At 42.0% G+C, this 24486-nt stretch overlaps 1 protein-coding gene across 4 annotated transcripts; it reads right to left on the bottom strand.

The window, feature by feature from the left end:
- Nucleotides 1-544: 544 nt before the first annotated feature.
- On the bottom strand, nt 545-23754 carry LOC117429067 (leucine-rich repeat-containing protein 28-like). Of its 4 annotated transcripts, none has more exons than XM_058999208.1 (10): nt 23641-23754; nt 22676-22947; nt 21852-21892; nt 20464-20501; nt 18883-19020; nt 10387-10593; nt 6265-6367; nt 5659-5834; nt 4124-4289; nt 545-2745 (listed from the first exon to the last, which is right to left on the bottom strand). In XM_058999208.1, exons 2-10 carry the CDS (start codon nt 22841-22843, stop codon nt 2676-2678), a joined length of 1107 nt encoding a protein of 368 aa, XP_058855191.1. In that variant the 5' UTR covers nt 22844-22947; nt 23641-23754; the 3' UTR covers nt 545-2675. The 4 variants fall into 4 exon arrangements, with proteins under 4 accessions (XP_058855191.1, XP_058855193.1, XP_058855194.1 ...); XM_058999210.1 differs by having other exon boundaries at nt 22676-22895; nt 23641-23746; XM_058999211.1 differs by lacking the exon at nt 23641-23754 and adding an exon at nt 23446-23624 and having other exon boundaries at nt 22676-22895.
- Nucleotides 23755-24486: the final 732 nt, after the last annotated feature.

Below are 24486 nucleotides of genomic sequence, written 5' to 3' on the forward strand. Positions count from 1 at the left end.
ATCCTGGAGTACACACCACCCTGACGATGAACAGGAACAAACACATCAGCATCATAAAGATCCTGGAGTACACACCACCCTGACGATGAACAGGAACAAACGCATCAGCATCATAAAGATCCTGGAGTACGCACCACCCCGACGACGAACAGGAAGAGATCCTGTTGTATGAAAGCCTCCTCTTCTCCTGCGAGGATTTAGCACATTGATTGATTTTCGTGCCACTGGGTGTTACCGAGTCACCAGCTCTGTTCAGAGGGAGTTTGGTTCTGATAGGTCTCCTCTTTTCAGCACTTGAAAAGCTGCACTCTGGAGACATCTGTTTACAGGAGGCTCAAAGAGGTGGATTAAGTAGCTGGAGACATAGCCGTTTTTGTGTACTTAATGTCAGAGTTGGAGCAGTGGCATGAATAAGACCGAAAAAGGAGTGCAGAGTGCCTGTCTATATAGGAGCATGTTGGCTAGAGAATCCGTTTTGCTTCTGAAACAAATGAAGTGGAGATGCCAAAGGACAGAACATAAGGGTGCATAAAACCCCAGACAATTGTATTATTATTATTATTTATTTCTTAGCTGACACCCTTATCCAGGGCGACTTACAATTGTTACAAGATATCACATTATTTTTACATACAATTACCCATTTATACAGTTGGGTTTTTACTGGAGCAATCTAGGTAAAGTACCTTGCTCAAGGGTACAGCAGCAGTATCTCCACCAGGATTTGAACCCACGACCCTCCGGTCAAGAGTCCAGAGCCCTAACTCCACACTGTAATAGTTCGGCGCTCCCAGCACAGTACGAAAAGAGGATAAATTAGGTGCTTACTTTTAAATGCATCAGGAATTCCTGAAGAATAATGTGCTTATTCTGGTGTCCTTACTGGGGAGGTGCTAAACACTTTAATAGTGAGGCTAACATCTCTTCACCTTTAAGGTGTTTTTTTTTGTGCATAGCATCCCCTTGTGGCCAAATAATGTAAATATGCTACTATTATTATTTAGACATGACAGATGGAATGAGTTTCTCACCATACTAAATAACTGAAATACGGACTTGGTATAGCGAGAGTAAAAATGACTAAACAAATCAGCAAGAAAAATGTACATGTGTGTACAGAGAGGTACTGAAAATACAAGGCAACTGGGACCAGTTTGAGCTGCTCCATCGTCCAGCTTCCCTTGAGTAGCAGAGAGGTACCAATAGCATTGTTAACCCAAACACAGTAAGCCTGTGGTGCAGCTGGAGAAATCAAACAGGTGTTGCTACATGTAGGATTGACTTTTCTCAGCTGCTAGAATTCGTTCCCGGTTCTTGACAAGGTGGGATGCAGCCCAGAATGTATTTCCAAGAACTCTTCACCTTCTCCCCAACATCAATCAGAGGTTTTCACCTCAACAGATATTACAAAACGATCAAAACACAGCCTCTTTCCTTTCTGCACTCTGGATATCGACCAGAACATTTCTGATGGAAACAACATATATGCATCTTACAGACAGCAGCTGGATTTAGACAATAGTGCGAGACTACAGCCAGAGAATTGCAGATAACAGTCATTAAGATAACAGATGGTCTCTATCTCACAAAAAGGATTACGTTGTGATGAATAATGCACTAAGAAACTGTCAAACAACCTCGAAAGCTACGAAGGGGTGACTGGGCCAATTCAAGAACGGATTGTTCTTGCTGAATTCCCTCAGTATGACGGTCTATTTAGTTTTTGCATGCATTGCAATGTAACACCAGATGCTAAGTAACCCACACTTTTTTGCAGACCATGTGTCGATTGACATGTTTTAATGCCCTGAAGGACTGAGATATTATTGCTCAGTTTCTGCAACGTCATGGTGTATAGAACATTCACAGATTTGTGTCCTGAATTTTTATAAAGCAAAGACTGAGGTTTAAAAACTGTAACAAATTAGATCTACAAGACTTTTAATTGTGGTTTTTGCAATGTTTCTCGAACTGCAGCTTAATCATTCCACTGTTTCAGTGACTTAAGATTTAGACCAGCTGGCGGCAATGGTCTTTTTCTGAAAATCACAAATTAATCAGATTGTACTAATCACAAATGAAGAACAAACATTAAACTGGTAATAACTGGAAAAAAAAAACAGTAAAGCTTGTGTCAAATGATCAATCTTTCAAGTAACTCTCAGTCCATGAGTGTCCATTTACCATTCTGATAGGACGTGTTCTTGATATGGGTCTGCAAACATTTACAAATTATTATTATAATGGAAAAAATAATTAAAATCACCATACAACGGATGATAAATTCAGATATTGGTTACACAAACCACCCCAAACAAGGTCTTTCAGAGTTTTGACCGTAGCTCTCTTCAGCTGGACTCCCCCACACCTCTGCAGCTTACCCCAGTTCCCACATGGGACGCCCCGTATGTCTGATAGTTGGAGACTTCAGGTTTCACTTAACTAATCGTTTTCCAAGAAAAAAAAAAAACCTGCAAGGATCTTCTGCCGTCCCACCAGGGCACCTTGGAAATGACATCTGAGATGCCGGGGGGGGGGGGGGGGGCTCTTGTCTTCCTCCTTCCAGTTCTGAAGTCAATGGCAGTGAAGGGCATTCACGTCCGTTAAGATTTGTTTGATTGTTTTATTTATTTTTTTTCTATATCAAGGTCCTTCCAATAAGTTGCTTATTTAAATCAGCTCTGAAGGTTGAACTTGCGTACACACTTGCTGGAGCAGCAATATGCAACAAAGCTCACTGTCGTCCTGTACAAAAAAAAATAAAAAATATGTAAAAGGACAAGAAAAAAAAAAGAGCAGTGTTAGGGATATCTGGGAGCGCTGGGGGGGTTTGGTACTGGCAAGCTCCCTGGCATTACTTAAAGATGTATACGTCAAGGTAATGTTTAATGATCTCAGCAGCATCTCTCTGTCTCTCATTATTATTTTTTTTCAGTTAAGAATATTGCTATTCACAGTAACCAGTACTGTCCACTCATATGCTGCTAGGGGTCTTTGTATGTCCTCATGCATTACTGACTGCTGATTAAAACTTTCCTGGCGTGATCTGTACATAGTGTAGGCTTACTCTGGCAAAGTAACAGGAACCTTTCTACAAATGTTAGATCGCAAAGGATTTTTTGTTGATATAATATCTGTGAAGCTTAAAATTACAAATGGGTTCATCAGTCCAAGTGAATGTTTCAAAATCAAAATGGTTTTTGGAAGGAACTTATCCCTATGATCTCATCTCATTTTTACATCCTTGGCAGGGACTTGTACCTGTGGCAGTGGATTCGTGTAGCTGGCACACTACCATACAGGGCAAGGGAAGCTCTTAATCAAAAAGATCGGCTGTACTGTCCTTCATCGAAGCTGCCATTCGAACCGTATTCAACAAACACAATGATCTCAATGGGTTCTTGTCCCTGAAGTTTAATGAAATCGCAGGTAAACTCTTTTTTTTCCTCCTCTATTACATTTATCTGGTGCTGCTGGCTCTCTGCCCAGGTAATCACAGTACGAGCTGTTATTGCACAAAACTGTATTTCATGCAGACACAGCGAGGCACTGTACAAACTCACAGCAAGAGGCTGCACACCCTTCCCGTTGAGGGAAACCAACAAGCACTGCCTTCCCTTTCAATGAGCTGCTCTCCTCTCTGCAGCTCGGCCACCTGAACGCCACTGATGGGCTGAACAGCAGCACAATGCAATCTGGGTTTCTTTTCACTGATGTGTCGAATGTGTCACTGTGTCAGGCTACACCTTAAGAAACTTGAACTGCCTTTTTCTTGATTCAAACAGTCGGATACATCAAGTGTGTGCACTGATGGCTTTACTGATGACCCAAATCAGCAATAAAATCATTAAAAACCACATTCCCCAATATCCGTACAGACAGAAGCGAATGCAAAATGAATTCTAGATGTTACAACTGGGGTATTTTTAAGGCAGGAAACTGTAGAGGGAAGAATCAGATTAAGACCAGGTTTACAGATCCACACATTCAGTGTGAAATCAGGCGCAATCTGAAACTGCCGGACACGCTACTATATTGGTGGCTGTTTATGGGGTATTAATTGTCTCTCTCTGTCTCTGAGGAGGAGGAGGCTGGGGGCCGCACTGTGATCCTCAGTCATTACCTGCGGTGCACGCCCACCAGTGGTGTCTCTCTTAGGGGGAAGAGTTTGGGGTAGACAATGGTAAACATGGGCTGGCTGCAGCGATGGCAGTGTCCCAGAGGGCACTGCAGCAGCTCCAACAAGCTCTTGGGTAATGAGATCGGGGGCAGGTACTTCAAGTCTGGAACTAAACACAAAAACAGAAAAAACTGAGTCGTACTACTTTTATCACACAGGCACACCTAGTAACGATCCTCCTGAATGCACGGGGAGTAATACTGAGCTCGAAAAGCACCGGCAGCACACCTCAATCACGCAAAGTGCAAGATCCTCATCTTGCCCCTATATCATTTTTTTACTCTGAAACTATTTAATTAATTATAGTAGGGTTCACTTTTTGCACCCAAAAAAAAAAAAAAAAAGGATGCCGTCAAAAATGTCCTCATGAACTTGGGCACAGTAGTTGCATTATTAGACACACACAAGCTTCCCTTGAGCTGCAGTTTGCCAGTCATTAATTTATTTTAGACTTCACACCTAGGCAGAGTCAACACTGGCTTGGAATCAAACCCACAACTTCAAGATCCGAGCCCGAACAAGCAAACTGCTGCCCCTTGTGTTAGACAAAGGACGTGCAATAAGAACGGCCCTCATTAGATTAATTTAAACAAACTGAACAGGCAGCGCTCCCGGTGGTCTGGTCCAGGACCTGTAGCTCCATCAGGATTCAGAGCCCTCGTCTGTGTGGATTCTGTGTGGCCTATTACATACCTGTGTTGAGCTACTTTAGTACCCTGGTTAACTGGGCTGCTGCAGCATGTCGTTAGGAAACAGGGGCCTGCCCAGTGTTGTGAACCAAATGTTTTATTGAGTGGTGGCTGGCTCAAACACCCTCGGTAACAGGAGGATCCATTACTAAGCACTGGGGCATTTCATCAACATACAAACACACACGCACACACACACGCACGCACGCACGCACGCACGCACGCATGCACAAACACGTTCTTGAAACTATTGCAAGTTGTGAGTTAACGATTGAACAGAGACCTTTTTTTTCCCACCTAATAAAAAGAATAAAAATGTTTCCTACTGAAGTGTGTGGCTAGTGCTTTAATGCCACTAATGTCACTAGTTGCAAGCACCCACTAACTCCAACACTCAGCACTTCCCACTTTTCCTCCAGATTAGGTCACTCTGTTGTTGTGGTCAGACAGACACATTGGAGATATATTTTTACACCTCACTTATAAAAAGACCTCCTTCTCTGCACCATGTGTGCTCTATAAAACAAGAACAAGGAAATCCATGTGCAAAAAGAGCCTCTTTCAGTCTCTCTCGCACTCAGCAGTGCAGAGGCTTGGAAGACATGTATGGTGAGCTACCATCTCCTCTCCAGCGAGGGCTGTGGAAACATGGGGCGTGGCCCTGTTTCCTACCAAGGTTAGGTTTATCAATAATCACTTCAGGCACCTCTCCTGAGGTCAGACCAGTCACAGGAGTGCTTTAATACCAATCTCACTGATCCCCCCTCTCCCCAGTTCTCCCCTGCTCACATTTGGCGAGGTCGCTGTACATGTTGTGGAGGATCCTCATTGTCAGCTCTTCCAGAGGCTCCACCCTCTCCGTCTCTGAGCTGACAGCCTTCACCTCGGCCGGGAGGGGAATACTCAGCTCTTCTGAGGCTATGGAAAGCAGCTTCAGATCTGAGGTGTGCGAGGACAAGCCGCACCTGCAATTACAATCACCAAAGCAAAGAGTTTATTCGTCGATTCATTTTTAACAATCCTTAATGACTTATTTTAGGTTTTTTTTGGCACTGGAGGCAAAAAACTTTGTATTGTGTCATCTTTTTCATTTATTTATCTGGCCACAAGCCCGCTGAAACCCAAGCCACAATTAAGTGATATTTATAGCGTTCAGCTATTAGCGTGGCATTTGCACACAAGGACACACTGTAAATCTTTGCTGAAAATATTACAACTTTTTTGCATTTACATTTCCTATGATCTGTTATGGAGAATAGAGACTGAGAATCTGTAAAACTAAATAAAAAATGTCATTAGCTGTTCATAGAGGTAATAAAGCATATGGTCTCCTGCAAGTGAAGCAAGGCAATGGGAGGGTTAAGGTTCAGACTCTCCCCACAGACTGGTGCTTACCCACTGCAGCCGATGACCTTGTTGTACAGGTAGGACGGCAGGCCCTTCAGATGAATGTTATTGTCCACAAAAACATACTGCAGCTCCCGGGAGCGTCCTAGATCTGCCAGAAACACCCCAGTCATCAATCCACCACTTCACAACACTCACCGTCAGCTCACCTTCACTCTCTGAAAACCTGAACTGCTTTCTTCTGTGCACATGAATCCCTTACCTGGTTTAACAGTCCTTGATTGCATTTCCTAAGGCAATCCTTTGTTTTTTATTTTCTCTGTGTGTTTTGTGTTAATGCATGGCTCATATCATACACAGGCACGGACACTGTTCTAACGAGAGCAGAGAGAGCCCAGGAGGTGAGCCCCTCCCCCTCAGAGCCGTTCACAGTGTGATGAAGAGGACAGTGTCAACAAGTCCAGAAGGTATCTCAGAGCGGCAGCACACGCTCTGCTCCGGGTGGAAGAATATCTCTGATTGTTAAACTGTAATCCTATCCAGTCAATTACCTTGCCTGATATGGTTAGCTGAGCATGGAGAAGGAGGAACTCTGTTTAAAAACAAGATAATCTGTCAAAGGCAGTGTGCAAGAAGATGCTTCAGAGCTTCTAGGCTACAGATGAGTTTAAAAGACAGCAGCGCAACTGAATTATTTAATACTGCATTAAAAAGAAAAATCAACCACTGTAAGAAGTTAAAACATATGACATAAAGGGTCCTATTTTACAAAAACTAAAGGATGATTCAAGGCATGTTTTGTTGTGGATACCGATCATTTTCAAAACATGAACTATAAAAACAAGAAACTCAAATTTCCAAGACTGAGAACTTCTTAGTTCTTCTAGTAAAATAAAAGGTGCCATTTTTTCCCCTGGCATTAAAGCAGGTGTGGAAATAAGACTCCCATTGCAGACCAATTCCAATCAACCCTACAGCTCCCCAAGGTAGTCATTAACGAGCATCACGCACCGAGAAAGCACTGCAGACGTGGACGAAAGAGTCTGCTCGCTAACAGGTTCAGAACGAAGCGTCAGGACTTCCTGCACCTCACATCTGGCTGGGTCAATTTTATAGCTCACTGAAGTTGTCCATCTGTGGAAGACTAGCGCAATGCCACAAAGGTTCTTTTCATGTGTCTGCTTTCAACAGCACTGCTGTGTCTGAAACATTTCCATTTTCTCTCTTTCTGACTCCCCAGATCAAAGCCTTGCTCCGGGGAATGACCAGAAGCTAGGAATCCCTAACAAGACGCCGATTCTAGTACTTACATCATGGTATTAGCATATGCCATCCACATGGCTGGCACGAAACAAGACGGCCAGTGTTATCCACCGTGCTGTTGTTTGAAGCACGTTCAAAAAAAGCTTGAGTGGAATCCGAGCAACGTGGAAGCAACTTATTAAAAAAAGAGTCAGAAAATCCAAAAGAAAGAAATAAGAAGTTCCATCTACACCCCCTTTGAAAACCCTGATATTTTTATAGGAAGATTACAAAAAGAAAGATTTAAAAAAGGAAGGTCAAAAAAATTTCAAGGGTTTTTTTTTGGGTTTTTTTTAAGCTTTCAGTTGGATTTCGTAGCTTCGGTTTTTATTAAATTTTTCGGTGCTTATTTTTAGCTGTTTTCGAGTTGCATGTAAATGTTTTTTTGGGGGGCTTTTGTTTTTATATACTGTATGAAATGATTGTTTTCGGTTCCTTTCGTTTTTCTTCTGTCACAATATGTATAGTAACTCGCAGTGCTTGCACGCTTCATGTACCTTCTTTCCTTTGCTGTCTTCCACAATTAAATCCTTACGGGCAGGGGCATATTCTTCTGGGGTTTTTGTGTGTTTTTTTGTGACATTTTTTTTACATTTTGCCACAATTTGCGATTCTGTTTTAAATTCCATGAGCGTGTAAATCCTCCCGATCATACTGTAATATAGCTTTAAATCTCGAGAGCAAGAACATCTCGTTTTAAATCTCGCAAGTGTGTTACAATCCTCCAATAGAAATGTAGGAATTTGCTGCTACTCAGTCGTGGGGTGAGTTTAAGTATTCAGAACGAATCAATGAGAGATACAAGTTAGGAAGTGCAATGGGAATGTTTTGTTATTTTTTCCCCAAGTCAACGTAAATTGAGTGACCATTTCCAATTTATTAGATATACAGCAGTTTCATTATTTTTTTTGGTATCGGGGGTGTTTTATTGTTTTTTTTATCAGTTAAAATTGAAAATAGAAGCCCTGAGCACTATTAGCACTCCTTAAGAAATTAAAACCAGTAACACCGTAAATAAATTCATTTGAATCTTATTTTTTCTTCACTTGCATTGTTCTGTTGCTTTTAGTTATTTTATATATATATATATATATATAAATACATAGCATGTCGTTGCTCCCGCGGCCCCCAGTTTGGGAACTGCAGCATGGAAAGATCCCAGTGCCAATCCCAGCTAGCTTTTCTAAACAACACAGAGAAAGCATTAGTTAGATAACTGTGATACTGACGAGCCGAACCCAGAACTGGCTCTTTAGAAAGTATACCGTGACGAATGGCTGCAAACGCTTGTGGCATCGTTCCATGTGAAAGCACGCTGGTACAGTACAACTGGCAAGGGAGATGCGCTCTTCGTGTCTTTTAAGAAAGCAAGCCATGCAAAATGCTAGCACTTCAAAATCAAATGGCTCAAAACAGCACCCTGCACGCTGGTTTCATTAGAAAACTAAAAAGAATATCCTCAGCATTAAAGGATTCTACTGATTCTTTCCTCAGGGAAGATTCTTTCCTAAAAAAAAAAACCAAAAAAACACACACACAATCTGACTCATGAATAAATGAATAAACCAGAGTGTGAGAGTACTTTCATCTGCTTTTATCCAAGTGTCTGACAATGTTTTATTTTGATTCGAACCGTCTGCCCCTATTCTAAGCTAACAGTCATGCAAGGAGCAACACCTGATACACTGCTCTGACTCAAAGGTACCACCTTGAGCCTAGATGGGACATGCAGGCATTTCATTTTCTTTTCTTTTTTTTAATAAAAGCAGAGAAGCCTTTAAGTGTATGGTTTGATTTACAACCTGTAACAAAACGTACTGTTCTACAGGACGGAGTCAGATAATCTAGGTACTGTGTATAAAAAAAGAAAAGAAAAACACTTTAAGCCTACCAATCTATCTGAATTTAAAAAAAAAAAGCATTTTCAAAACATATTTCATGTTTTAGGTCTAAATAATGAGTTATTTTTTTCCACCAACTGGCTCCTCTTTTGTTTTCATCCATGCCCGGTGAGTTATGATCCCTTTCTCTGATTTTCCACGTTGATAGGTGGAAAATCAGCTCCAAATGTCTGGCAGGGAATCAACGGTAGAAAACCTGCGGTGGGGAGCTGTGTGGTGGGCTTTGATGTTAATTCTCATTCTAAAAGGCGTCCAAATCGCAATGTTCAATCTCTCTAGCACGCAAGTGATCAGCTCACCTAGCTTTCCTAGGGCAAGCTTCTTTTACTGGTACAGCTAAATGCCCTCTATTCTTCCAGTCCCAGATCTGTAACCAGAAGCATTTCCGTGATGGGGAACTGAAAATACTTGTGGCTGGGTAGCTGTTCAATCAGTCAGAGATCCTGTGATGCATTTAACACTGCTGGGACAGCCAATGAAAACCATCAATGCCAGACCATTCTGCAGAATGAAAAATGGCTTGTTTATACCAGCGGTGAGGGCAGTTTGGGAAAAAAAAGGTGACTTTACCCTTGTATGGCTGGACAACCTGAAGTCAACAATTACCAATATTTCGTTTTTTGTGATGTTGCCAGGAATAAGAGACGCCCATTGCACAGCATGGTTCAAGCCATTCCGCATTTTACTATGAGCTGAATTAGACAATGGCACGGTAGAGTCCTAAAAATCTGAATAGATTTGTGAAAAGATAATAAAAATGCATATATGTTACGAAACAAGGGAAAGTGCAATTCATGCAGTTAATTTAAGGGCTCCCACCAGAAGCATGTCTAAGTTGTCTAGCCCCCCATAAGACCAAGATTTTGTACATGCCACTCAAAGCAACACCTAAACCAATCGCTCTGCAATGCAGCAAAAGACTCTTATGGATTGCTTTGTGCAGCACTCCTCCCTCCCTTTTCCTCACCTAGGGGTAGGAAAGCCAGGCTGTTCCCTGCCATGGAGAGCTCTGTGAGGCTGGGCAGCTGGCAGAGCTGCCTGGGGAAGCAGCGCAGGTGGTTGCGGTCGAGCGTCAGGCACTGCAGGGAAAGGCACTGGTGGAGTCTCTCAGGCAGGGTGCTCAGCCGGTTAGTGGAGATGTCCAAGGTCTCCAGGTGCTTCAGATCCCCGATCTCTGCAAGGGAAGGAAGGTTTAAACAAAGGATCACAGTGATGCCAAGGAAGAGGCAAGGCAATCAGTCGCTGTAATGTCATTTAATTATTTTTTGTCTTTTCGATAGCTGCAAACATGGGGTTGCTTAAGGTGAGGGACTTGGGCACAGCCAACTCTGGCTGCACGATAAAAGGAGTCAATAAAACAGGTGATTTTCAGTGCTAAGTGCCTTATAGGTCAGTCTGGTGCCCCGAAACACCCACCTGACAATCAAATGGTCTGCATGCAAACCTGTTGCATGTTAACCTGCTGGGATTATTCGTTCTTTTTTTTATTTCTGTTTTCTATGAAAATGATATGCAGTACGTTTGTGTAGGAGTGTTTGTCTGCACACACGTGGGGTTCAAGTGTGCAAGCAGAAATGTATACGTGATGTGCACCTGTTTGTTTTTGTGGATGGTTTGTGGGGTTTTCTCCATGTGGTGGCTGTGTGTGTGTCGAGGCAAAAAGCTAATTCTCAAGTAGCAGGCAGTGGCTGTGCATGCTACGTTTGTGTGCGATGTGTTTGTGGACGGTTTGCAGGCACGCATAAGGGTAGAGTGTAACAGACACTGACGAAGAACACTGCTAATTCATTAACAGCACTACGGACAAATGAATGCCATCTCGCTTAACGAAAGCTCAGCCTGTCTGCCTGCCTGCCTGCCTGCCTTTGAAGATCACAACAGACGACCCATCCTTCGTATATAGGGCAGAACAAACAGCATGCACAGGTTACTAAGTCAGCAGCATGAAGTGCCACAAGATCATGAGTCATGTTTTTAAGGCATGAGCGGTATTGATGTCTGCTAAGAAAGACACAAATTAGATTTTCCAGGCACCTTAATAGCATTCTCGACCCCTTGTTATATTGAAAAGGTAATAATAAAAAAGTGAAATTGGAAGCAAGCACTCAACAAAGAAAGGCTGACAACTCTCAGCGTGAGGACAAGCAGAGAGGGGTGATTTGCGACAGGATAGGCTGGTAATTGAGACTCTGCCTCTGTTCTGCTAAACACTTTCCCCAGCAGGGAGCCTTCTCTGATAGTCTGCTAGAGGAAAACAGCATCTCTCTGCTGCCCCCTAAAGAGACACTCCACAAACCTCCTGACCAATGTGAAAGCAGGGCAGGATGCCAACTTTCTGTTGTTTACTGAAGCACAACTGCCACCACAGAGCTGGATAATACTGTATGATGCAGACCTGCACCTGTCTGTGTATTTTTTATTTTTGTATTGGGTTATTGTGTAGTATCGGTACTCTTCTGATGTTCAGGATCATGAATGATTTCCTATACCTAGATCACCGTTACACTCCCTTTCTCATTTGATATTCCAGACCTATATTTGCAGTGGAGTTTAAAGCAAGTTTCTGGCCCTTGACACAAGCGACACTGCGTTGGCTAGTGAAACATCCACACCAAGCCTCCACGACTACTCACAAAAAAAGAGCCCTGCCAGAGAGGGGAGCTTCTGCCTAAATCACATCTGCTTTAACACGCATACAGTATGCTCCTTTAAGAGCCTTCAAAGACTGAAGACTTCGAAGACACATTAGTGTGCTGAACAAAGCTGCTGACCACACTTGACCTTAGTTTCGGTGCTCCGCCTTGGTGAAGAGAGAAAGCAATGCTTTCCAGGAACTCCTCAGAGGGGAGCACGCCAAAAAACAAGGACAATATGAAGGTCGTTGGAACAGAACAGCGGCAGCCTCGGCTGGGAAGCGAGCCCTGAGCTTCAGGGCTGGATCAGACTGTGCTGCAGTAATGGTGGGGCTGAAACAATTTCACAGAGCAGATCATTAATCTCCTTCCCCCGACAGACAGCTCCCTGTGACCCACATAGAAGCCAGCAGCAGCTCAGAAGCTACCTGAAGCGCTTGTCTTTTCATACCAGATGAGGCAGCAGGGCTCGCTATTTGTTGTATTATTGATATCCCTGCATCACACGGCCTCTGCTTACCGCTTACTGACACAGACGTGCGTCTTCAAAGGTTAGTTTGCTCACAGTTTAACCCTTAGACTGACAGAGGTCCCCGTGTTTCTGGTTTAAGTACTGAATAAATGTTGTTATATTGTTTTATAATACTTTGAAACAGATTAAAAACAATTCATGCAGTACAGGGTAAATATAAAGAAAAGTGACCTGTGACAATGCTGCATTCTGCTGTAACCATCACTATGAAATCCCTTCCTCAAGATGCCCTTTTTAAGAATTCAAAGCAATAGCATTAGAGATCTCCTACAGAGCTCCTATCCTTACCTATGGTGGTGGTCCTTGAATCTAGTTTCCCTTTCTTTTGGTGCTTCACTTGGTGTACATACTGTATATACATTTTTACAATAATTTCATGTCAAAGAGTTCTCCTTTATGATGCGGATATACTGTCATACAATAAACTGGTAACAAGTAATGTTTTACAGTGAACAGAGTACCATTCATAGTAAATGAAAACACTTTCATAAATAACAAAGTACCGGAACATGAAAAACATGCCTGAGGATGCTTGGACACACATCTCATAATTAAAGACCCCAAACTCTGGGTCTCTGGCTGGTTTAGCCCTGTGCATCCTGATTGAACATTGGTTAAACTTAGCCTTGTCTAGGATTCTTGCAACGTTGCCATTAAATAAAAAAAATCTTAATCTGTATAATCCCTTCATTAGATGCAGAAAAGATTTTTAGTTAACATTCCTTCAGTAACATTTGGTAAAAGGTCTTAAAACACAGAAGCCCTGCTTTCCTGATAACCCTTTTTTTATTTGTACATTTCATTAAGAATTTCAGTACAATAAACTGAGCATTTTATACATTTTTCTGCGGTTAGTGCTAAAATGACTGAAACCCACAAACGCGCATCATGTTCCTGCTGCAATTAGCCATAACTGGGGCAGGAAAACCAACAGCCTCCCCCTTCGAAACTGTGTGGTCAGTGTGCTGCAGCGGCCTCAAAGGCACAGTGTGTCTGTGCTCTCAGGGGAATCCAAAAGAGAAGTGTATTAATCATTTCACACATCCACTGCTGATAACTGTATCACTTCAGATCCAACTCACACAGTACTGCATATACAATAAAGTGCAGCCATTCACGCATCAGCAGTCCATGTGGGTCTACTAATCCGTTTCTGCAGGACTCATGCGACCAGTGTGTTACTTGGAACAATTTGAGTTTTTCAAAAGCTCCTTCATACTGTGGGCTTCAAACCTCGGTCAAGCTATTTTTTAACTTTTTATTTTTGACACCTTGTGATCTTCTGTATTGCATCCCAGATAATGAGACACTTGTGGCTCACTTATATTGGGAAAGGCACTAAACAATAATAATAAAGGTAATAATAATAATAACAATGTTTTACAGTAGGAAGTCTTGAGATTACTATCTTCCTAAACTCTGAATGTATTTCCAAATTAAAAACGCTGACATTTATTTCTGTCCTGCTCTGATCCGAGGCAATACTTATCTCAACTGTTACGGCATCTGAATCGTGCCTGCCAGTAAACCCAGAGGTGGTGGGGGGGAGCTTCTACAGCAGATCTCATGTGACACGAACGAGCCACAACAGGGGACAGGAAGTGGGTAGAAAGACGTGAAAAGAAACGACACATGGTGCGTAGCAGTGGAGACACACATGAAAGGGTCTTGATGAGTACCCTTGACTCATTTTCTAATACCAGAATACAAAACAATACGAATATACAAAAAGAGAGGGAGGAAGGGAGAGAAGTTTAGTAGAAGTTTTCTTTTCAGCGTTAATGTCATGAGAAGAAGAGAGATATGTTGCGAATGCCCATGTGCTGTGCACATGTGGACTTGTGTGAAAGGCACTGTGCATCAATGAAGGGCTGGTCAGTGAATCTTCCTGCTGATTTCCTGGTTAAAAGTCAAGCACAAAGAAAAGGATTCTCTCTCGTTCCTGTACACTTATGGAGGCTCTACCGTTTTCACACTAGGATTAAATACTGTAGTGACAGCGCCCTCATGCAAAACTCCATACTGTTCACCTTCACACTGGAAAACTGGGGAGCGAGTTCACACCAGAATGAACTAATCCTGCCCACACAAGCACTTTGAATACCCAATGAATTCTAGAGAAGTGTGTGAATTCAAGCACGCAGTAAAAGCACTGAAGCATTGAGCATCACTGGTACAAAAATCTTTAGGAAATGTTGTAACCTTATTCAGGAGCCATACCAGATTTTTTTTTTCTTTGTAAGTGTATATGCATGAGAAATCTCGCAGTTACTTCTGCACAATCAGCATGACTACAAGAACTGAAATATGACTTTTTAAAGCTGTAAATAGTGGTATATACTGTGCAGTCACATGCTCAGAACATTCAAAGACCATCCTCTCTGATGTTTGTTTAGATCAGTAAAATAGGGACTAATGTCTGTAGAATCAATCACATGGAAAAAAAGAAAAGAAAAAACCTGAAAAAAAGAGAAGCATGAATTAAATCATAAAAGCAAAACAATAAATAAAATAAAAAGCTAAAAGGATCCCACATTAGTAAGTGAAGCCTGTGCTCCTTGATCTTTTAAGAGTCTGAATGTCTATCCAGCAGTTGTTCAGGATGAGTTTTGAATTTCACTTAGTGCACATACGGACAGTGACCACCTCAAACGCTGCCCGCAGTGCCGTGACAGACTCTCCGCTGCAGGGTAGCGTGTCTGAGACAGCTGTACGATTTATTAAATCAATTAAAACATGTTTACTTTCAGCGCCTAGACTGGTGCTTGGTTTGTGTGCTCAGTGGTCTATGTTGTGGAGAGCTAAGCGCACAGTCCTTCCTCTTCTAGTGACATGTCTATCACACATATTTTCCAGGGTTAGACACACATGCACTGTGTCTCTCATACACAACGGCTGACTAAATGAGAACATCAGTGAGAGAATTTCACATTGCCATCAAGTATACAAATACAGAATATCCATATCTGTGAAAAAGAATTGGAAGAACCTGGACGTATTGACACCTAGAGGTTTCTGCTTCTCAACTGATTCATCTCAGCTGCCTGAATGTACTGCTTTTAAACTTACAAGAGCATGTTTGGTAGCTAGAAGTAACTTGATCATAAATTACTGAAACTTATTCACCACCTTTTGCACATATATTTTGCCACTCTTCTTACCAGTTCAGTTTCAACTAATTCATTTTTTAACCCTCTAACTCGGTCTAAAAAAATCTAAAACATTTTACATTACTTATGTGTCATCACTGTGTGTGTATCTATAAATGTTAATTAGAATTAATACAGATTTAAAGATAGAAGTAAAAATGATGTCACAACACATAAAACACCATCACATCATGTAAGAATAAATCATGGATTTGAATATAAACAATAACAAGTTGTTGTCATGCCGTCAAAAAAAACCTATAAATACCTCCAATGTTTTAATTCAAACACATGCTCCCTTGAGAAAGATATGTACAACATATCGAAACATTGGGCAGCTGGCTCTTTGAGCTGAATATATATAAGTGTCCAATACTAAGACTTCTCAATCAGTAAGAAATATTCATATTCTACAGATGCACTGAAATAAAGTACTTGGAGGTCATTCATGTGTTTGTTTTTTCCTCTTATTTTTGAAAGGATGCACCTCAAATAAAATCAGAAACAGTCAGCATTACTATAAAAGAGCTTCCATTCTAACCAGAGATACCACAGGGTTCAGTATGGTTGGCACTGAAGCTCAGCTGCATGCATCAGGCCTGCTTCACCTCCCCAGTGCTGTCCTTTAATGCTCGCTCTCATCTGGGTGGTGGTGGTGTTGCCATCACAAAAGCCAAAGCCTCAGTTAGGGGGTTTTGGAGACACATACACGTTGCATACAAATAAACACAAACACCTGCAACTGAGCCAAACACACATTTACACGGGGAGTTTTACACCAGTATCGTTCACCACCTTGTTTATGGTCACTTTTCACCCTTCTAAAAAACTCACAACCAAGAAAAAGAAAGCCCCACTTAGAAATAAAACAAACAGTTCTCTGCCATCTGAGTTAGCCCAAACTTCAGGGATTTCTTAAGCACAGTAATTATATACAACATATTTAGTTGTCCCGTCGGTATTTTCATATCCTCCACATTGTCAGGGCATCTGTCCTGAACCCAGCCTGGAAACAGTGCTAACCACTCCAGCCTGCCTCCAAGCACTTGTTTCACACTGGCGTCCAAGCGAAGTGCATCCCCACTAGGGGTTAAACCCACGATGTGAAGCACAGACACTGACTTCATAACAGTTTAATATCCAGGACAGCAGCCCCACCTATAGGCACGGGCTGCACCTGCCTTTGGAAATGTAACCTCTTTCTTTTAACTCCATCATTTATTTTTTGTTCAAATGATTTCTTTCTATACAATTCTGAAGAGCTTGACACCACCAGTAAAAGGTTGGGTAAGGTGATCTGGTTGTTAACAGTCTGAAGCAATCCCAGATGTATGAAATAGAAGCCTTGCTGCACTCGCTGTGTTTTCTCTGCAGCTCCCCGGGGGTGCCTGCTTGAAAAAACAACACCGCGCTCCCTGGACGCCTGCCCACCTGGCATTCCAAACCTGTTTCGTTAGTGCATATTTTTATTCCCCGTTACTAAATCAGGAAACCAAAAAGTGAGGCAGGGTGCTGCCAGAGTGAAAGAAGTGGCTGCTCAGGAGTCATTAGTGAGAGGCTCGAGCAAACCCAGCCAACATCATCAAGAGACACTCAGGCTTAAAAATAGAGGCATGACAGGGACTGGGGCCAAACAGCAATCTAAACGCTGCCAAAACCTGGGAATCAGACAAACAAACAAACAGCAATCTGCACGCTGTACACTGCCAAAACCTGGGAATCAGACAAGCAAAAAAACAAACAGCAATCTGCACGCTGCACGCTGCCAAAACCTGGGAATCAGACAAGCAAACAAACAGCAATCTGCACGCTGCACGCTGCCAAAACCTGGGAATCAGACAAGCAAACAAACAGCAATCTGCACGCTGCACACTGCCAAAACCTGGGAATCAGACAAGCAAAAAAACAGCAATCTGCACACTGCCAAAACCTGGGAATCAGACAAGCAAACAAACAACAATCTGCACGCTGCCAAAACCTGGGAATCAGACAAGCAAACAAACAGCAATCTGCACACTGCCAAAACCTGGGAATCAGACAAGCAAACAAACAGCAATCTGCACGCTGCCAAAACCTGGGAATCAGACAAGCAAACAAACAGCAATCTGCACGCTGCCAAAACCTGGGAATCAGACAAGCAAACAAACAGCAATCTGCACGCTGCACGCTGCCAAAACCTGGGAATCAAGCAAGCAAGCAAACAAACAGCAATCAGCACGCTGCACACTGCCAAAACCTGGGAATCAGACAAGCAAACAAACAAACAGTCTCTGTATGAGCTGCCAGTGTCAATAGGAAAGAGGCCCTGAAGAGCTACACTAAGAAGACCAGCAAACAAGGTGTACAGGGTACTGGCCTTGAGATACAGTACTTCAAGGTTTTCACTGAATGGGGGAGGGTCAGGACTTCATAATGTCTTTCAACAACTGTTATGAGCATGTCATTTATTATTTCTGTTTGTGGGGGGGGGGGGGGGGGGGGGGTTCACTGCACACAACATGGACAGAGCCTGTGAAGGTGTGTGTGCAGCGTGCAGACTGGACTGGTCCAGTTTCCTGTTGGGGGGGGGGGGTTCACTGCACATAACATGGACAGAGCCTGTGAAGGTGTGTGTGCAGCGTGCAGACTGGACTGGTCCAGTTTCCTGTTGGGGGGGGGGGTTCACTGCACATGACATGGACAGAGCCTGTGAAGGTGCGTGTGCAGCGTGCAGACTGGATCTGACAGATTCTGAATCAGTTGTATCAGGTTAAGAGGATTCTGGACCTGTCACTCAGGTAGTTATTGCTTTTCCCAGTCATAACTAATAATGAAATGAAAAGGTCAAATTGCACTCAGCACGCAAACTGAAATGTCCTTTTACTGTTTCTCCCTAAAGGAAGCAATACTCCCTATTCAACCCATTTTTTTTCCCATTTATTTATTCACTACTATTTATTTATTTTCTTTCACAGTTTATTTTTTTACAGTTGACAGTGCAAGGATAAGCCTATCAATACAGACGCTACCTTGTGATTTTTGCTCATTTCTACAGGTTTTTCTGCCCCTGATGCTAACAGTGAAAGGCTACCCAGAATGTCCAGGTTAGGTGAGACTGCACAGTTCCTCGTATCTAAAGCAGCATGTCCAGTGTACACAGCGTATCGTACCTGCAGGGAGGAACTTCAGCTGATTATTGGCCAGCCTCAGGTGTCGCAGGCAGCACAACCGGCCAATCTCAGGGCAGACTACCTGCAAGGCATTGTCGCTCAGGTCCAGGGATTGCAGCTTAGCTAGACAGCCTATAGCTAGACACAAAGCATAGTAGTATTAGCAGTAGTATTATGGAAAACCTATTTTTAGTTTCATATAAAGCAAATTAACAGTTTCTATCTTGGGTTAACGCTGTATGCGTCACCAGAACACCTTTGTGGATTTACAGCCTCATTAGGTACAGTTTGTGTTTGTTGTTCCTTATATTATCATCATCATTATTATTATTACTGACAATAGAAGAACATAGAGCAACCTTGTGGTTTAAGGCATCACATCAAACCAGCTACTCTATATTACCTTCTAATAATGCTGTTATCCTACCCTGCTGCATCTCTCTCCTCCTCTTCTAACATGATCACATCTTCTAGTGGCATTTTAACACCCACAAATAACTCTGCTATGTCGTTATGTGATTTGGCAACACGGTTACCAGCGAACCCTTGCAAGTGGCTTTGTCACCTGCCTCGCCCGTCAGCACAGTGTTAAAATGGGGGAATCAGCCAGAAGGGTGCTAAAGATACAAAATAAAAACTTTTGTGGCTGAGAATTTTAATAGAATGTAATGTGTAACACGCACGGCTTTTGTGCAGAAAACAACAATTTATCTATCTATCTATCTATATATATATATAATATATAGAACACCATTACATCATGTAAGAATAAATCATGAATTTGAATGTAAACAATAACAAGTAGTTGTCATGCCGTCAAAAACCTATAAATACCTCCAATGTTTGGATTCAAACACAGGCTCCCTTGAGAAAGATATGTACAACATATCGAAACGTTGGGCAGCTGGCTCTTTGAGCTAATTATATATATATATATATATATATATATATATATATATATATATATATATATATATATATATATATATATATATATATATATAAAGGGACAACCTCCCAATGTTTCAGTGAGTTTAACATACCTTTGTCAAGGGAAAGTGTGTTTGAAAACTTATATATGCCACTTATATGCCATGGTAACTACACTCATGTATTTCTGTTTAAACCTTTTAATGTGCTTGTGGTGTAACTTACTACATAGTTAAAGATGTAACAATCTACTATTCCTTTCTATTTAAACCTTCAGGCATCGTGGTATGCTCTATCTAGCCATTTATTCTTGCTTTATGGTTCTCTATTGTACATTATCTAATTTCACGTCTTCTAAAACTACATGCTGTAGGTCATTCAGGTCATATTCATTTTTTGTAAAGTGTTGAACTATTCTGATTGATAGATAGACAGATAGATAGATAGATAGATAGATAGATAGATAGATAGATAGATAGATAGATAGAGATTTGTTAACAGCATATTTGTGGAACCCATCTTACAGGGCTGAGTTCCAAACCCCCCACCCCACCCTGAGTTAACTACAATGTTATTGTTGGCACCATGTAGCCAAAAAGCTGTGAAGTGATGCGAGTTAGATTTCAGGTCATGTGATAAATCTTTGATTACCTTCTGGCACAATGACAAAGTTGTTCGAGTGAAGGTACCTTAAAGAAAAAAAGAAGTGAAATTAAGCTTTTTGACATTTTTGGCAAAGCAACAAGCAGTACAATGATTGTGTGAATTATAACACTGCTTCCACAAGACATTAATATATGTTATTGTAAATTAAGGCTGCAAAGAGATGTTCACAGTATTTTTGACAAGTGAAAAGACAGGACAGAATGTTTGTGCAATTCTTTAGTTCCCTCTAGTGGCGCACATGCATCATGGGACATCACATCTACATACAATCCCACCTCCGACACCACTGTCCAAACTAGAATACCTACAGCAATACACAGACAGCTCTTGTTCATTCTTTTCCATTGTAATGTTTACTGTGCTGAGTAGGAGTCCTTGATAAATACATATGTGACATGGATCTGCCTTTGAACAAGCTCAGAATACACACCGTGAATTGTAACTTTGTTTGGAAGGTAATGCAAGGTGGTGAAGAGGTTTTACAGAATAAGGTTTGCAAGAAAAATCAGTCAGTAGAAGAAAGATTGCATTGTGTCACATTGGCTTTTTATATTGGCATTGTGCCCTTATCTCTGGTGCTATTCCCTTGCTGTGCCTAATGGCATGTCACTGCCTATGCTTACCCTACCATACTAAACAATGGGATTTAAACTAATCCTGCAGCAAGAGAATCAACTCTCATCGAACCATGGCTTATTAGAGAAAACTGTAATCTGACACACTGAAAGTGAGGCCAAGGCTTTTAGAAGCAGTGGCAAAATATATGAACCTTGGGACCTTGCCAAATGATGAAGGATAATGATCCCAGTAACTACATTTCCACATCACTGAAGCGAGCTTTTATGATACGTCTGCATTTCAAATAATTGCTATGTTAGGCTGCAGATAAATACATAGAAGACTGCGTACTTTCACACTTCTAGCTGATGGATCTTACCCAGCAAGATACATTCAGAACATGAAGCGGCTTTAATGGAGCATTAAGTAATAGAAGCAATTCTGCAGCTCTTCGTAAGATACTGTAGGTCCTACTACCCTTCACAAGGGATGAAACAGCATTGCATTGTACTGTACATGTTATCACAATGGCATTTTTCTCTGTGGTCATTTTTTTTTTCTCTCTCCCTTTTTGCAACTCTTGTGAAAAATGACTCTGACAAGCTTCTGTCAAAAGTTGGTGTTCTGTTTTATTTTTTCACACTGCACTAGTTGCAATAAAATGTTACTTATTAAAACCTCCCTGCAACCCCACTAATAAAATATTACAAACACTCAGCTCAGAGAGCAATGAAAGACCAAGGGCTCCATACAGAATAAGCAGACGTGCTGCATTGAGCTTTTTCTTTAAAGGATGACGTTTTCATAATACTCACAATTCAATCAGGTTAGGTAGCTTCTGGGCTAGATTTTCTGGCTGGAAAAAAAAAAAGATATGTTTCCATGACTATGCCTCATGCTAAAGGTACTGTGGAGCATTTTGCTGTGTATTTTGGGAATGGATGAATTACAATGCACAAGGTTCAATTACAGTGTAGGCTGCATCGCTGTGCTTTTTAAAAACAAATTCAACGCGTGGCATTCGTACCTGCAGTGCCACGTCACGTAACAGAACATAAGCAGCCTAGTTAACCGATTGACCTGCACCATGAAATTAACAAGGACCCATCGCAAGACTGAACATCACTGGAAGGGCCTTTCTTTACCAGCAGTAAGGCTTATGGATAACTGACTCTGTACTGTACCATCACTGAACCTGTCTGTGATAATGGGTCTCTGATTACGTACCAGTTTATAGAGCTGCACGAACCGATTATTCGAATCCAGCTCTCCACACAAATCAGATGCTGGCAATCGGGTGAGGGTCACTGGTGTTGACTAGGCTACAAATTCAAAGTGAAACACAATGAAGAAACAGCTCCCTGGATTTGTGGCGACTGCTGCTTTTGTTAGACTCTGAGGAGGACAGCGATCCACACAAACCCAAGCAGCTGTTTCTTCCCTCGTTTCACTGTGAATGGTGAATCAGCCCGATCGACAGCATGGACCCTCACCTGTGGAGAGCTCAATCAGATGAATCGATGCATGCAGTTCGAGCAGTTCACAAAACAACTACCCTCTGATACTCCATCAGTGGGATGCGAGTGTGCTGAGGAGCGCAGTATAAAGTGTAATGGAAGCTAGTTAGGGCAGCTAGTACCAGGCTGGTTAGGGAGTTTCTCTTCATATACAGCCTCTCCAGATACTGCAGGCCCTCCCCCTTCAGCAGCTCCAGAGGGAAGTGGCTGAGGTTCCTGTAGTTCAGAAACAGGTTCTTGTGCCTCTCCTGCTTCGCCATCCATATGGTCTCATGGAGTTCGGAGGCCATGGCCCTCCCTGCCCCCCATGGGTTTACTCGCTATCAGCTCTGTGGAGGAGACCTACGTTGTGGATTGTGGAAAATAAAGCGAAGAAAGAGATTTGTAACGATTTCTGAAAAAAAAAGAAAGTAAAGAGTTGAAAGTAGCAGCGTCTGTTTGTATTAACTGTTTTTTTCGCGGTTGAGCAGCGACTGCATTGGAAGAAGATACAAATCGAATGGAGACTGGACTGCTCCCTTATCTCCATAAGAAAGAGTCCCTCCGCGTCAGATCCCTGTTCGTGCTGAACCCGATGATAAAGCACAGCGGGTTTCATGTGCACCACAAACAAAGTCGTAAATCCCCCTCCGGTGTGTTTAAAAAGTGTATTGTTGTTTAATCCGGTCTGTTTTAAAAGGTGGATTGTTATTTTAGTGCTACTCCAGTTTAAAACAGAATCGGGACATTCTTTCCACACCTCGAAATCGTTCCAGAAATACAAGAAAAGTGAATTATATTGTACACCATCTACACTGCAACTGTGAGACACGACACGCCCACTGTTGCAACATATTATCATCATCATCACGATAACTCATCTACAGTAATGTACGCACAAGGCTTCACTTACACGAACTGTCTGCCTCACATATTAACTTCTTTAATAATTAAATACAATGTCCGGGTTTAGCTTCTTCATACTGAGCTGTTTAGAATTGCAATCATTCTCAGAGCCCACTGACGCTTAACCCACAGTAAACAACTCTTTGACAAGGTCGTTTGCTGTAAACGAAAACCGCAATTCTCGGAACTGTTTCAAACTCACTAGTGTCTCTCCATTCTCTGTTTACATGCTTGACATCCTTTCAGCTGCCATTCGCCCAAAAACCAGCAACAACCCTGAACGTCACTGGGTAGCTCAAGGAGGTCGCCGCAACGAACAGCCATGTAAGGCAAACGTTCATTGGTTAATTCTCCGAATTGAACCGAGTTGCATTCTGGGACATGTGGTTTTTTGGAGGGTACAAGTCGCGATGTCATTTTTATTGGTTTGTCTTATCAAACATATACAATGCTACATAGTTAAATACGTGTGTGCGTGTGCGTGTGCGTGTGTGTCTGTGTCTGTGTGTGTGTGTGTGTGTGTGTGTGTATGTGTGTGATATTCATTGAAATGATCCCTGAAATGTTTTGTTCGTTTCCTGATGCTTTACTTACTTAAATATGAAATGGTCATGTAATCTGTGATCAGTAGGCTGTGTGGTCCAGTGGTTCACGAAACAGGCTTGTAACTAGAAGGTCCCCGGTTCAAATCCCAACTCAGTAACTGATGCATTATGTGACCCTGAGCAAGTCACTTAACCTTCTTGTACTCTGTCTTTTGGGTGAGGTGTTGTTGTAAATGACTCTGCAGCTGTACTCTGTATTCTGGGTGTTACTGTACACACTATAGAAATTGCATTGTGTCAATCCAGTATGTGTTATATGTATCCTGGGTGGTGTACACTCAGTAGAAGTTGCATTGTGTCAATCCAGTATGTGTTATATGTATCCTGGGTGGTGTACACTCAGTAGAAGTTGCATTGTGTCAATCCAGTATGTGTTATATGTATCCTGGGTGGTGTACACTCAGTAGAAGTTGCTGATAGTCTCCTTGATGATACCTGTGTGT

Source organism: Acipenser ruthenus, chromosome 24, assembly GCF_902713425.1.
Source record: "Acipenser ruthenus chromosome 24, fAciRut3.2 maternal haplotype, whole genome shotgun sequence".
NCBI classification, from domain to species: Eukaryota; Metazoa; Chordata; class Actinopteri; order Acipenseriformes; family Acipenseridae; genus Acipenser; species Acipenser ruthenus.